Source organism: Thermobia domestica, chromosome 1, assembly GCF_964235325.1.
Source record: "Thermobia domestica chromosome 1, izTheDome1.hap1.1, whole genome shotgun sequence".
Lineage (NCBI taxonomy): Eukaryota > Metazoa > Arthropoda > Insecta > Zygentoma > Lepismatidae > Thermobia > Thermobia domestica.
This window is the reverse complement of record NC_137454.1, coordinates 371781478-371797418: the sequence shown is the minus strand read 5'-3', so window position 1 is coordinate 371797418 and position 15941 is coordinate 371781478. Positions and strand designations below refer to the sequence as shown.

Here is a 15941-nt window from a genome sequence, read left to right as displayed (position 1 = left end):
TTTATTTAATGAAATTCTAGGTATAGTTGGAATGCATTTTGACTTTAACAATGAGAAATGAGAAGAAAATTTTGGAAAGGATTCTGACAAGGAATAAGTAAAAGATACCGTGTCACTATTCGTTCAATGGGAAAGTGAAAATCGTGGAGAATTTTCAGTCAAGATTTCTCGTTCCATAGTTCTTTGAACTTCCGGTTGTGGTGTGATTTTTAGTATCAGGAAATGTAGTTTTACTATTATAGTTATTTTTAATATATTTTGTTTCGGATCGATTTCCGATCAAGCGCACATAGTTTCCACAGTTTTTAACCTACATCTTTACACAATTGAAAATTTACTTTAGTTAAGAAACAACAACCCTAGGCTTAAAGCAATGTGCTGACCACACATCACATAACTTGTCCTTGGTGATCTGTAACATTAGTAAATTATTATTTTTTATTGCCGCTAATCATAAAATTATTTATTAAGTGGCTGAACAACCGGCGTTCACGGGAAGAGTACATTTATGAAGAATATTTGAAATGTGTATCATATTTGAACCATATTTTTGCATTTAGAACAGGTATTTGAATCGAAATTAAATGATATAAGCTTAGGTGACCCAGTGCTATTTTCAAAACTTGATTTTAAAGGATTTAGCAGCATTTAAAATATATTCTAGTTTTGAACCCTTTTCCCCTAGGATATGCCTTTAATGAAAGTGAAAGAAACCCGACTTGAGTCAACTGCTACCTACATTGCAAAATCCATTTGAAAGTCTATCAGTTTTTCTTATGATGATGGGATAAACAACAGATGAGTTTGAGTGTGGAGAAAAATACCTCTTAGATACTCATTATAATGAAAGGGACATTAAAAATCCAGCTCGAGCCAAGTGCTGTTTCAAAATTCTTTTCAAATAATTCAGCAGTTTTCTAGTGATGATGAGACAAGACAGTCTCGATTGTCTTCTTTCCAAAATTTTACTTTCGAGCAACGATAGCAGATCAAGTATAGCAATAATGGGAAAATAGAGATTTAAAAGAATTTGTAAGTTGGATTGCCTCTACATGCCTCCAAACGGAGTTCTGGACGTCTGTTCGTCCCAATGAAAATATATTTGGTCGCCTAGAAGGCATAACTACGGTTCAACGTCTGGAGACGTAATTTTAAATGTAAGGTTTTTTATAAGATTCTCTAGCGACTTTTTTCGAGTTTTCTTAAACTAGTCTACGAGTAGTTTACTAAACATGAAAATCAAAATTTGTGATTTTCTCGGAAACGCCTCTAACGATTTTTCCATGTTTCATAACAATCTGCTAATATGGGATAACTCATTTATCCTGAAAAATCGGCAAAGAGTAGTTCACTTTTGGAGTGTTTTTTCGGACTTTTTCAAATATGAAACAGGCGATATATAATAATTTGATTAACAACCCTATAATAGGGTTACGTAATTTCTCCCGAATAAATCCGCAAGGGGTAGTTTCTTAATAGGAGTGAGTTCATTATTGGATGATATTCTCAAAAGCAACTCAATCGATTTTGTTTAGATATCATTAATAATTCTGTAATGATGCGTAAATCATTTTCTTGACACCCCACAAATAAATATTCAATTAATAACTCTGATATACGAGGGTGTCATTTGTCACTTCTTATAAACAAGTTCATGTAGGTAATTTTCCTCGAATGAAATTTCCTCAAAACATAATGTCGCTCGTGTTTCATGTTTAAGCAATAACTGCAGCATATGATATACTTTAAGAAATTGGAGTGGGAAAATTTAGTGGAGCGGCCTGTATCTTTTATTACATATTGAGAAAATAATTATATTTTTTATCTTTAAGCGGAATTTCACAAAATGCTGGAGCAAGTATTCACTTACTTTTAATGAGTTTATATACTGTTTCATCTCTCTAACATATCGCGAAATATCCTATTCTTGACACATTTTAAACCCTATTCCTCAACTTTAGCATATACATTTTGATGACATAACAAGTATCGTCACTGCAATTAAATCTTCCTAACTATGCGAATACAAGGAGATTGAAACGTATTCTTGGGACACTAAATCGATTGCAAAATGCCGTTTCTTGTTTCACTCATTTAAAAGCAAATATTTTACTCATTGTTGGTGTTTTAAAAATAGAAGTCGTGCACGATTAAATGTTTATTTCTTTTAAGGATTCTGTAAAACCGGAGATTCGGTTAGACAGAACGTAGTACAGTTTATTTAATATATATTCTTAACTTTATCGAAACAAAGTTGAAATAAGCAAAAATAATAAATAACAGAATTCATTCTCCTTAATAGTTTAAAGTGGTGTATATTTTGTATTTTAATACATACTTTTAACAATAAATTATGACACTTGCATTAAATAGTGAATATTACACATGATTTCTTCCTATAGATAGCTCCGACAAAAATATGGTGTACTCTGAACTATTGCGTGGTAGTGTATTTGAAACTTTATTATTATTAGCATTAACACGAGGAGGAGAAAAGTGCAAAGTGGAATCCCAAACCCACAAGAAGGGGGAAAAAGAGAGGAAAGTGCCCTCCTAAACCCACATGTGTAGGTCATAAATCAGAGTATTCCGGAGACCAAAACTATGGCAACGTTGGTGAATACGTATTTACTTACAATGTCACTAGTAAGAGGATACGACTGTTCGGACATTGCCGATACCATCCACGAAGAGCTTTATTGTTTTTGCCACGACTTTATACAGACTCAACAAATCAAGTAACTACTAGAATATTGTCACACACAGAGAAAACTATTTCGTAAGTCCCATATTACTATAAGGTCTGAACAGGAAAAGAAAGCACCATTTTTTTTTCTATTTATCTTGAGGGCATTACTTATGGGCAGATTTACCTCCCGAAGATTGTCGTTTTTTTTTTGACACCCGATAGATCGTGGCCATTCACTATCTGATGATATGCTCATAGTTATACAAAAAAAAAAAAAAAAAAAAAAAAAATAATAATAATAATAATAATGTTTCGTTTTCCATAATTTAAACAAATACTGAACAGATTGAGTGTTCCATGTATACCTAAATTTATTATCAAATGAATATGCACATTCAACAAATCAAGCAACTACTAGAATTTTTTTGACACACACACAGAAAAAAAAAAAAATCTCGTAATAAAGGGAAGAACTGTAGAAAATTATAAATATCACTAGTTTCTTTGACTGATCCGTACACCAAAAACTCTTTATATGAATTTTGAGCAGGCCTTTTCAAGTTCACTGTCAATATCACTTTAGTTTTCACTGCGTCTTCTTCTATCTTAGCATTTTATTTTCTAGCTTTGATAAACTTCGTTCTTTTCCTGTTCATATCTTTTTCATCTTCACATTCTTCTTCCTTTTCTCATCCAAAACACCTTGATAATTCTGACTAGCAGAACGGACAGAATTCACAAGATATTTTGCGTTGCTGACTTTCAGGCTCGTATCCATCGGGGGAGGGGGCCCCTTAAAATTTTCACGGTAGGCTTGCAAATGAACTGTATGATTGGGTCGCCCCCTCCCCTACATTTTTGGGTTGGCTAGCGGCGTGCTGACTTTCCCAATTCTGATAGTGACATACACAGTTCTCTGTGCAACCGAAATCTCTTCTGCCATGTTCTCAATAATGCACTTATTTACGGAAAAGCTTCTTTTCATTTTTGCATTTACGTGGGCGAGTATTAGTGTAGAATAGAGAACCTTCATCAAGACATCTGCGTCATTTCGTGGGCAGAAATGACATTAGACCACAATCTGTCAAGTCTGACACTTTTTTTTTTTTAAACCAAGATTCAAGACGAGTTCTGGTATTTGGATCATTAATTACAGAACAATGCTGCCGAGCAGCGACATCAGCTGTGTGGACAAGTCAATTGCTTTTAACCAATATGGTTACAAGTTCGTTGAAGCGGACTATCGCTTCATCACATGCAGCAACCTCTCTCTGGATTCCAGCAAGTTATGGCTTTTGTCGACTTAAGTTTTAGTGGTAAATGTTCTTGCATTTTTATGACTATTTTCTGCAATATTCTTCGACCATCCCTGTAGAACCTGGCTAGTTCTATATCCTTAACATCTTTCCGACATCTCTACTTCCTTTTCTGTGCCAAATCCCACACCAACATGTGCTGAACTCAAGACTTAAAATGTTCAATGTATTTTTGTTCCACAAATCTTTGCATAAATGCACACACACACACACACACACTCCTCTGCAGCTCTGAGTATAGGAAGAGAGCTTAAGATCTGTCACTGAAAATTGTGAGAAATTGTTCAATGTCACTAGTTATGGTTTTAAAGAAAGCTAGTTTGGGGCCTAACATTAGATGTTCACGACAGTGTTTTATTACTTCATAACGGCTACAAGAAGATTTGCTGCCATCTTTCAAAGATAGTACCTGTTTCACAAATTCTCTGAGGCAGGGAAGCTTATCAAGAGCTCACTGTACTACTTTTCCATTTAATAACCAACATACAGGGCAATATTTGTATGAGAACATGTCGGAACTTGTTAATTCAGTATATATAGAGCTCTCCTTGCGAAAACATTCTTGAATAAATTGTACAAAGAAAGCAATATCCAAATCTACTGCGAGCATGCACGCCTCAACTGCTTAAGTTTAAAGGACAACAGTTACATTCTTCTGATTTCAGAAATGTATTAAACTCTTGAAGAAACTTCATTCTGGGTCCATCCATAGAAAGCTGTACGTTTTTGACATCAAAGGGTTTCACCGAATCCATGAATGCTCCTAGGAGATTTGAGACTATTTCGTCCACGAAAAACAGAAGTCAGGTAACGAGTACAAACCTCTCCCTTAGTAGTGCCCCAAAATCTGATATTGACGCCCATTTGATTTTTTTCTGAGACACTGTTAAATGATTCACCGAACCCAATAACAAATGGACTGCTACCGCACACTATGTATATTATGTTAAGAGAATCCATTTTAAAATAAGTTGCTAGCCCAAATAAAATTATGTAACTTACCTTATGGGGCGTTTACACTTAGTCGATTTGCGTTCGATTCAGTTGAATTGACGTCACTTTCAACTTAATCGACCGTGTAAACGAGACTTCAACTTAATCGCTTCTTGATCGAAGGCGACTAATCGACTGGCAACTGAATTAAAAGACGTTCTACTTTCTGTGGTTGAAATAATTGAACACATCCATCAACCTGATTCGGCCTAGTTGCTTCGATTTAGTGGCAAATGCAGCGAGTCGATTTAGTCGGACGACTAAATCGACTAAGTGTAAACGCCCCATTAGTACAGTCCAGTTCATTTTTGCTGCTATTTCACTGAGAATAAGTAAGGAAATAATTGTACATCTTTCTCCGCAGAACGGAAGGATTTGTATGTGTCAATTACTTGTAAACACCATTTAATTTCCGTATTCGTAACATCATTTTTAACAGATACTTCTTGAAGGCACTTGAGTCAAGATCAGAAAATCCAATATTATTACCATTGCCGTTAGATGTATCACAGACAACGCCTGACGAGGAAGCTGAACACGAAACAGTGCTAAAATATTCTAAAATATTAATAAAGCCTCAAATTTGTAACTTGGTTTATTCTTTAAAAATTAAAGGATCTATAGACAAATTCACGCACTTTTCCAGGTTTTTTCAAGGCCTTAAAAATTCACGCATAATTCCCGCTTTTCCCGACGCGTGGCCACCCTGCTATTAATGGCAAACAAATCGTAATGGAACAGATTACCTAACTGGACATCACACTAAACTTAGTACCTCTAATTGATTTTAATTCCGAAAACGCTATCTTTAATCAGTCAAATGCAGGGTGGAAAAACTCATGATTTTTTAAAATGATTTTTTGATTTAAATCAAATCATCTTCCTCGTATAATAAAAGTCGCGAACTGAAGAAAAAGCATTAGGAATTAGTATGAAGTGTAATTATGTCACTTAGGTGAAAGTATTGGGGTTGAAGTTTGAATTAATCCCCAATCATTAACGTATATCAATCCCAAATAATGTTTTTTAAGCATTAAGGAAAAAGTACAGCAACGTTTATCAACCTGACACTTTTTTTCCCCCACAAAAGCTATAATATTTGGCACCGGCACAAAAAAAAAAAAAAAAAAAAAAAAAAAAAAAAAAAAAAAAAAAAAAAAAAAGCTTGCAGCACGGAATACATATAAAATACGTAAATTTCACCCAAAGTTATAAAATCTAAAATTTCGGAGAGGGGATCGACCACTTTAAACATGCCCTATTATCTAGGAACAAATAAAGAAATGCCCACACAAAAGAATTTCTATTTTAAATGTTCATGGTGATTTTCGGGTGGAATATTTAACGATTTAAAAACTATGTTACGAAAAGAAGAAAGCAGAATTCCCCCGTTACCCGTTCAAAACGAGATTTTCCCTAATCATCCTCTGGATGACACTCCTTTTCATACGTGCTGTACATACATTTGAGTCCCATTGTATTATGATTATTATTTTCCATAATTGAAATTACAGAACAGAAACAGAATTTTACTTATTTTCACTTTAAATTAATCTGTTTAAGAATTTGATTTAAATCAACGATTTTTATTTAAAAAATGAAGTGATTAAAATCTTGATTTAAATCAATCCACCCTGGTCAAATGGAGTCAGATGTGTGAATCTCACTACAATGAAAAACGGGAATGAAATTTGCAAACTGCCTCCATACGTGCAAAATAAAAGCCGAAAGACCTACGTTTCAGCCGTTCGTGAATAATGAACTCAAGCCAGTGAAACCCACAGATGAAGGTACTGTATGTATTACTACACAAACAAAACAATTACAACGAAATTAAATACAAGTTATTTTATTTCAAAGTTCTGTACATTTGTATGTACTGGATCATTTGTAGCCGTAGGACTCAATAACCTTCTGTTGGTATTCCACTTGCTTGGCTACCTTTGTATTGGCCTTTTCCGTTATTTTCTGTAAATAAATAAAAAAAAATAAAAAAAAAAAAAAAAATAAAAATAAAAAAAAATCACAATTATTACAAGATATAGTACCAAATCTAGTCTAAATATGGTTATAAAACATCTATTAGCATGTAAACTCAAAACCCAAACTTACACATTCAAAACAAGTACGGTAGATTACTGAAATTTAAAGGAAGCAAAGTATGACAAAGTCAGAACTGAAGGAAATCGAAGCTACTGGACATTCAATTATTTCTACAGCGTCCTTCGTTTGTAACACTTAATTCTAAATACAATATTGTTAAGTTTTCGTTTAATATGTAGCTATGATACACGCGCAGTTTTTCTACTTGAGACTTGAGCGTAACTTTAAATAGATTAAAAAAAAAAAAAATGTATACGATGAACTATCGAGAATAGGAAATTGTCTGACACTCATGGCCGGTTCTACCACATGTGCAACATGTGCATTTGCAAGGGGCGGCAAAATCTGCCATAACTATTTTTTTATTTTTTTTGTTGGAAACAGATTTCATGATGATGGTAGTTAAATTTATTAAGCTGACCTATTTGAATACTACATTCATGAATCATGGTCGCACTAGTTTAACGTCACATGGACAGTGCTAAAGCAAATGATCAAGCAAATCCCAGCATGAATTGCTTAATTATTGTCAAATACAAGAACTCAATACTCGAACAGTAGCGATTACCTGATCCATTTCGTTAGTTATCACAGTTCTGATATGAAAACTAATCTTGTCTTTGTCACAAGTTCTTTACCATGGAAGGTGAAAACAATTTAAAAAAACAGATGCAGAACTAGCTGCACTGGAATTGCAAGCTGATACATTGAGATTGAAGCTCGATATTGAAATCTATAAAAAGGGTTACCATCTTTCCCCTGCAGGTGTGTTTGTTTTATCTTTTACCAACATAATAGATTATTATTTAAAGATAAAACAAGACAACACGATTGTTTTTGTGGTGTTTAGGCCAGGGTTGGCGAAAATCATGATTTAAAAAAACAACAAAAAACCCGGGTTTTTACGGTTTACATAATTTGCTCTATGTATTTATATTACATATGGACAGAAATAGGTTTGTTTCGTCTTTGTGTTATTATGCAATAGCAGGGTTATGCTGGAAGGGCTCACATAAGGTTAAGGCGGAATCCAAACCGCCTGCTTACATCCTAGAAAAATTGTCCTCAATTTGGACTCGACACCGGGACTGATTGGCCATAAATGCAATGAGTCTGCCGACTTACTCACGAAGAACTCCCTATAAAAATCCATTGTACTAATCTTTACATACTTGTTAATATAATTATCAAGAGTAATTTCAAACGGACAAAAAGATATAGTTGCAAAAGAGAACCCATTATATAGAATTATATATAAATCGGGCAGCTCCTACATTTTGCCAATTTCTATCAATATATTTAAGTAACCATGGCTTCTTTATAAAATAATAAGCATTCAGGCAAGCAGAAATAAACAATTTGGTTTTGTTTCGTATGTTTAGGCTTAACATCCTTATGTAATACCTGGGTTATCAAGGAAAAGGCTTTCGTTTAAAGTGATATCCAAACCGCTACTTGGTTTACACTTGAAAGAAGGATTGTGGTTCGACTGAGAATTGAACATGGGACCCTTTTTAGTTTAAACCAGTTGGTTTAAACTAAGGCTTAAACCAGCCAATCTCGGTTTAGGTCTTTGAGTGTGAGTACTTTTCCCTCCCCTTCGTTGTTCATGATGGGGTAGCATACTTAGAAACGTGGTTTGTAAGATTCGTCCTTTCTGGAGAAAGTTGGTGGCCGCAAATACCACTGAACAGGGCGGTAAATTACCTAGGGCAGGCCCTGCTGTCACTCTCCAATACTACCGGATTAGCAGTGTTGCCAACCCAACATTTTTTTAAAAAATAGTACTACATCTTGTTATTATATATTTGAAATCTATATGCTAAACAACATGATACCACATTTGTTAGTAAGTGCTGCGAACTAAGCACGCTGTACTATTTCGGCCATCCAAAATTTGCAAACTTTTACCGCAGCAACAACACAACTGAGCCGGACAGGGCAATGCACATCTAAAGTACTTTAGTGCTGAATACTGTATCACGTACTTCGAATAAACCGGAACAAAGTTACAAGGATTTGAAAATTTAATTTTCTTCGAGAGACTTTATTTCGAAAAAGTTTAGACAAGTATCACATCTAAGTACAGTGCTTATATGGTTTTCAATAGACGAACAATTTATTTTGCCTTTTCCGGCAATTTGAAATCTCAAAACGTTCCAGAGATATGATAAACATGGATCAACTTTGTAACACTGATTATGTAATTTCGAAAACTTGTAGCAGTTACAATTACCAAAAGCTATTACTGTAATGCGGGCCCGTATTTATATATTGTGCGCCCCTGTGCTCTAAATAATTTGCCGCCCCCTCCCAGCACAAACTTATGGCTCAAACAAGGAAATAAGTCGTGATTTTGCAAACATACCAACTCTTGTTGAGTAACACTTTAGGTATTACAAGTTACAAAATTTACAACGTAACTTTAAATGGCTTATTCTCTCAATGATGATTATGATGTAGTGTTCTTCCCGAAAGCAGGTGTTTGACTCGAAGGTCCCTGGGCAAGGTTAACCATGGTAGTTTGCCATTGCCTTCCATGGGATGACGATGTATTAAGAGCCTGCCTTACTAAAAATAATACAAAATTTACCATTTTTCTTTTGCTTGATTATTCATCAGTGAAAGGAGATACTGAAATTCAAGTTACTACAATCATAGATAATGCTATTCTGCGACAGAAAATATGAATTTGAAGAATGTTCAGTGTTGCCATCCATAGAAATTACAGTGTTGCCAGAAAAACAATTTCCCTAAAATCTAAGTTAAGACAGCAAATAGAGGAATGAACTCAACCGCATTTGATTATGTATCGTGTTGTTTTGGTTTCTTGTGAACTACTTTTTAATTAACATTATTATTTAGTTTTAATAACTGTATGTTAAAACTATTTTGTTTATTACAAACTAAATACAACTATTATTTAAAAAGTAGTTCACAGGAAACCAAAACAATATGATACGTAACCAAATGCAGTTGAGTTTGTTTCTCTACTCGCTGCCTTAACTTAGATTTTAGGGAAATTGTTTTTCTGGTAACACTGTAATTTCTATGGATGGCAACACTGAACATTCTTCAGGTTCATATTTTCTGTTGTAGAATAGCATTATCTATTATTGTAATGACTTGAATTTCAGTATCTCCTTTCACTCATGAATAAACAACGAAAAGAAAAATGGTAAATTTTGTATTATTTTAGTAAGGCAGGCTCTTAAGGACGGAATCTACAGCTTAACTTGGGATCCGAACCGCTTGTGTCACCACTGGGAATCGAACCCGAGACTCCTTGGTTACAAGGCAACGATCTTAACCATTCATCCATTGGGGACACATTCTCTCAATACTGGTATGTAATTTATTCATGTACGTTCTAACTTACTGTCTGGAGAAAATGCATTCTATTAACTCTTAACAACCGCTATGTCGTTTTTATATTTCATAATTTCACTTGAATTGTGACTGAATTTCTTAAATATTTACTCTTATTGTAATTAGTAAAATAAGGAATTTATTATATATTAAAAAACTAGGCAGTATTTTTGACATTGTTTATTTTGTATTTATCACATAATTAAAGACTATAGTGTACTTAGTAAAAAACATTTTATCGACTTTATATGTAAAAAATCTTCATTACGCATTGATTGTGTATTCTTTCATGTGTGTTTAAGCTACTCGAACGAATAAGAGAAACTCCAAAATATTTGCAAAGAAACTTTTTCTTCTGTCTGCATTATTTCATCGCGTATTAGGTTGCACGCACAGAAGAGAAAAGCCTTTATCAGCTTACATAATGAGCAGTTTTTGTCTAGGTTAGTAGTTTTAATCCAATTCAACTTCAAGGTCATACTCCACTCCCCAAGGAGGGGGGGGGGGAGACGAGATATTAAAAGTAATCGAAAACTACAGATATTAGTATTGAATTCATAGTTTTCGAGGTTTCTGACAAGTAAAGGTCACGTTTGGCTGAATCGAGTTGCGGCCGAAGATATATGTGATAGAATAGTACTAAGTGTGCTCAATATGTCAGGGAAGGTGCAAAGCTCAAAGATACACTCACTAGAACATCACGTGGAAGTACATGTTATAGTCTATTTCTGCCAATGTTCTCAATGCTGATCAAAGTCGCTTCGAGAAGGAATTGCATTTGTACTGGACGTTGAGGGAGAAAGGAATAGTGAAGATCGGAACAACAGTAGCATATATGAGTACATCATCTCATTCCTATATGATAATGCTGGTTATGCCCATGGATGGAGAAATTCTGCGTCCCATGTATGTTCTGGTGGTTGAACCAAACGGTAGGTTCCCTGCAGTAAAACCAGCCAATCCAGCTTATATTATCTTAATCTCATTTGCTGGTAAAACAGCAAACATGAACAAGTAGGATCTTAAGACTTTCTATTCTTTCTATTCCTATCATGTGGAAAAGCATTCCAGGTGATAGGAATAAAGTTCTCCTGTTACTTAATTCATGGCCTGCAAAGACGACAGTCTTTTGTCACATTGTGCGCCAGAAGGCTTTGCACTGATCAAATGGCTAATACCTAGTGGATGTGGTGGCACGATTCAGCTTCTGGATGTTCACTTCTTCCGTCCAACCAAAACCTTTGCTCGTTTCATCACTGATACAGAAATAACAGGAAGTGACGTGGATATTTAGCAGCATGACAGGTTCATACAACTTCAGTCGTTCACAATTTACCAGTTTAGTGCTCCTTGCTTTCGCAACATAGTTCGATTTGCTTTCTATAAGGCTGGATACTTGAATGAAGAGCCTGAAAGTTGGATCGTTCCTTATGATTACTGCTTTGACGGATTTGTGAACGGCAAATGTTTCAAGTGCGACTTGACTGCGTTTGTCAGGTGTGCTCACTGTGAGCAGTGCGATGCATGCACTCTTTCCTAAACTGCATATTGATTGTAGGAATTGGTAACTTTTCTATGCAATAACAAAACCACTTCGGATCTGCAAAACAAAGAACTTTCTCTTGTGTTACACCACCTGAATATGCTGGAAATACGAACATAAACTAGTTTAGAGGAAATAATAGGTATAAGACTTCTCTCTCATATTTTGGACTATGTATAACGACTATAACTTGTATCTCCATGTGTCGTTCTAGTGGCTGTATCTCATAAACCCTTTGAGTGTTGCACCTAAAACTTCCCTGATATATTGAGCACTTAGTACTACTCTATCACACACGTCTCGGGCAGCACCTCAATTAATCGAAACGTGACCTTTACTTGTGAGTTTAACGGTATCAGTTTTCATGATGTTTAAGTTCATCCTTACCCCTTGGGGCGAGGATGACTTTTTAAAAATAATCAAATAAGCTAGCTTATTTGTAACTACTGTAATTAGAACGAATTTAACACAATAACATTTTCTCGCGCTTGCGGGTTGCTAGTTTTAAATATTACTTTATTGTGAATCTTTAAAAAATCCAAAATTTTGCCGCTTCCTAAACTGGGCCACCCTGTGCTTGAGCACGGAATAGCACTTATCTAAATACGGGCCTGCTGTAGTCATAAACGTAAAATAAAACTAAATACACCTTAAACATTTTCCACAAATACACCAATTTTAGCAGTGTCACCAACTTTACAAATGTTTATAGTATCTCTCGAACTGATTTGAGATATTCAATTTCTGTAAACGACAGCATGATTATTTCATCTATTGAAAACCTTATACATACTTAGAGATGTGATACTTGTCTAAGCACTTTTCAAAATAAAGATTTTCGAACAAAATTTTAAATGGAAACATGAGGCGAGTAACACTTCGCTCGATAGATCTTTAAAAACTAAAAGGCGTTGTGGCAAAAGATTTTTCATATTAGTCATCGTATTCAAAATGGCCGCCAAGATATGTTACCGGTATCAGATAAATGTTCAGTACCACTAATATGAAGACGGTTGAACATAAATGAACCAAACAAAAACTCAAATAGCAAAACCATGAAGCAAACTGAATGATGATGTCGCGGTGCCCCCCCAGGGCCGCCTTTTATGGGTCCAGGCCCAACTTAGAAATTTGAAACGAAAATATGGGTCAAGTGATACCTCGTTCGATAGATCTTCATACACTAAAAAGCGTTCAGGCAAAAGATTGTTCATATGGGTAACAGTTTTCAAAATGGCCGCCAAGACATGGTGCCTGTATCAGATAAAACGTCCAGTACCACTTATATGAAAACGGTTGGAGATGATAATGGATGAACAGGATAAAATCGTATAGGAAATCACGGAGGGTATTTATTATTCCATGCCTCGTGAATAATACAATGGAGAAAAAGATTGTTAAAGTATAAGTGACATAATGCTAAAGAGGAAATCTAATTTTCAGAAAATTATCTTTCCGATCTCCCTCCGTAAGTGGGTGAAGCGGGAATGAATGGTAAAATCTCAAATGAGAACCTCACTTTTACTTGCAATAAGTATGGATTGTCTGAAACACTTGGGTGTACAAGTGACTTATACTGTAATGAACCAATATTGTGCAGACTACTTTTGAGCAAAACCAACGTTTATTCACATTGTTCTAAAATTGCATTGTTCGACAAATTGGTTTGACATTTCAGTTGATTCATTTTTGCACAAATCATTGCCTGCAATCAAAATAGAAGGCAACAAGAATTTTACCTACTTTTTTTCATTACAGACATCTATCTCTTATAAAAACACATTCCAGATAATTTTGTTGTGTAGATGCAATTTGCAAAACCTAAGGTTCTCATTTGCAATTTCACCGTTCCTTCCCGTCCCGCTTTACCCACTTACGGAGGACGTTGGAACGTTGATTTTCTAGGAATTAGATTTCCTCCTTTGCATTATGGTACTTTTATTCTAATCATCATCATCTCTATTACAACATTTACGAGCCGTGGAGTGATAAATACCCTCTGTGATTTCCTACATGAGTTTATTCTGTTCATTCATTATCATCTCCAACCGTTTTCATATTAAGTGGTACTGGACGTTTTATCTGATACAGGCACCATGTCTTGACGGCCATTTTGAAAACTGTTACCCATATGAACAATCTTTTGCCGCAATGCTGTTTAGTGTATAAAGATCTATCGAACGAGGTATTACTTGACCCATATTTTCGTTTCAAATTTCTAAGTTGAGCCCGGACCCCATGAAAGGCGGTCCTGGGGAGCACCGCGACATCATCATTCGATTTATCCCAAGGCTTTCCTATTTGAGTTTTTGTTTGGTTCACTTATGCTCAACCGTTTTCATATTAGTGATACTGGACGTTTATCTGATACCGGTAACATATCTTAGCAGCCATTTCGAATGCGGTGACCGATATTATTATTATTTTTTTTTTTGCCACATCGCTTTTTAGTTTTGAAGATCTATCGAACGAGCTGTCACTCACCCCATGTTTTCATTTAAAAATTTAAAGTTGGGCCCCTGGCGCCCTTAAAGAGCGGCCCTGGGGGGCATGCGACATCACTATTCGATTTGCCCCATGGTATTTCCTATTTAAGTTTCTGTTCAGTTCATTGATATTCCGAGATATTTTCGTGGAAAGATTAAAATTGGCCACCCTGTATATATATATATATATATATGGGAAAGAAATAATAAAGACAGAAATAAACAATTTCTAAGAAACTTACACAGAAAATCAAAGAAATGCTAATATATTAATTGAGGCGTATAGTTTCTAAATCCGCCATCTCCTTCATGAAATGTTTTGAGAAAAACAGGAAAAACTGATAACTCAGAGATTATGTGAGATGAAATTTTCTTTTTAGAAAGACTTTCCTGCTTTCTGGACATTCATTATAACTACCAAATGATAAAAATCTCTCTCATCATGTCGGGCGTGGAAAGGAATACCAGTAAATCTACTTATCTATTTTTTTTGAAAATTGGAGATGGCGGATTTAGAAACTATACGCCTCAATTGGTAACAGTTCAAACCATGAAATAAAGACTGAAACGGAACATTTAACAAAACGGTGCGTTACAACTTGCACTGCGAATAGACAGGAAATTAAATATAAATCGATGCGGCGTTTTCACAGAAGTCAAGCATGTGGAAGAGTTGGTAAAAAAGTCGAATGGGATTTTGTAAAAGACAATGTAATTATTTCAAATGAAACAACATGTAAAAGAAAGTACAAATGGTGGAAATATCAATGGTGTCACTATACCAATGGCTACAAACAATTACCATATTTATCAATACAGTAAAGATGATTTTTCCATCTTTTCTCCGAGGAACAGAACTGCTCATTACGATATAATTTTGTTTCATTAAAAACTGAAAAATAAATTTGTTGCATTTCTTTCTACCAATTTCTTTATGTAAGTGCACTATATGTATTAACGGGCATTTTTAGCACTTGTTCATTATTTTGATCGCATACCTTTTAACACTTTACGGAAGAAAAAAGAAAAGAAAAAGAAAGGAAGCTACTCCCTTTCTGAATTCTGTTCTGAGAGTTGCAATCGTTTTATGAATCACCCCGACACCTACAACTGGGTAGATAGTTTTAGACCATTTGAGAGCCAGATTGACCGTTGAGACAGACAATTTTGTACAGCAGCTAGCTTTTATTATTGCAAAATGCCTAAAGTAGTACAATTTCGATATTAGTTAGTTTTATTTCTGAACTTGGTGGTAGAAAAGTTTTTACCACGGATGGCTCTACTGTCTAGTGTAAGGTGTTGCAACTGAAACAAAATTTACAGTGGAACAGCATGTGCAGCGAGAGAAACGAAAACTAACGAAAAGAAAGGCCAAAATTCCTTGGAATGTGATACGTTCAATCATTGTTTTTCGAAGATTTCTGCGATACATTTATCTGTGT

The 15941-nt window shown here is 35.0% G+C and overlaps 1 protein-coding gene across 1 annotated transcript in view; it reads right to left on the bottom strand.

The window, feature by feature from the left end:
• Positions 1–6831: 6831 nt before the first annotated feature.
• The window catches only part of RpL13A (ribosomal protein L13A), a 55837-nt gene continuing 46727 nt past the window's right edge, over positions 6832–15941 (bottom strand). The window contains exon 6 of the mRNA XM_081730950.1: positions 6832–6966. Coding sequence (XP_081587076.1) covers positions 6883–6966 — 84 coding nt within the window. The 3' untranslated portion in view covers positions 6832–6882. The remainder of the gene's footprint in view (positions 6967–15941) is intronic.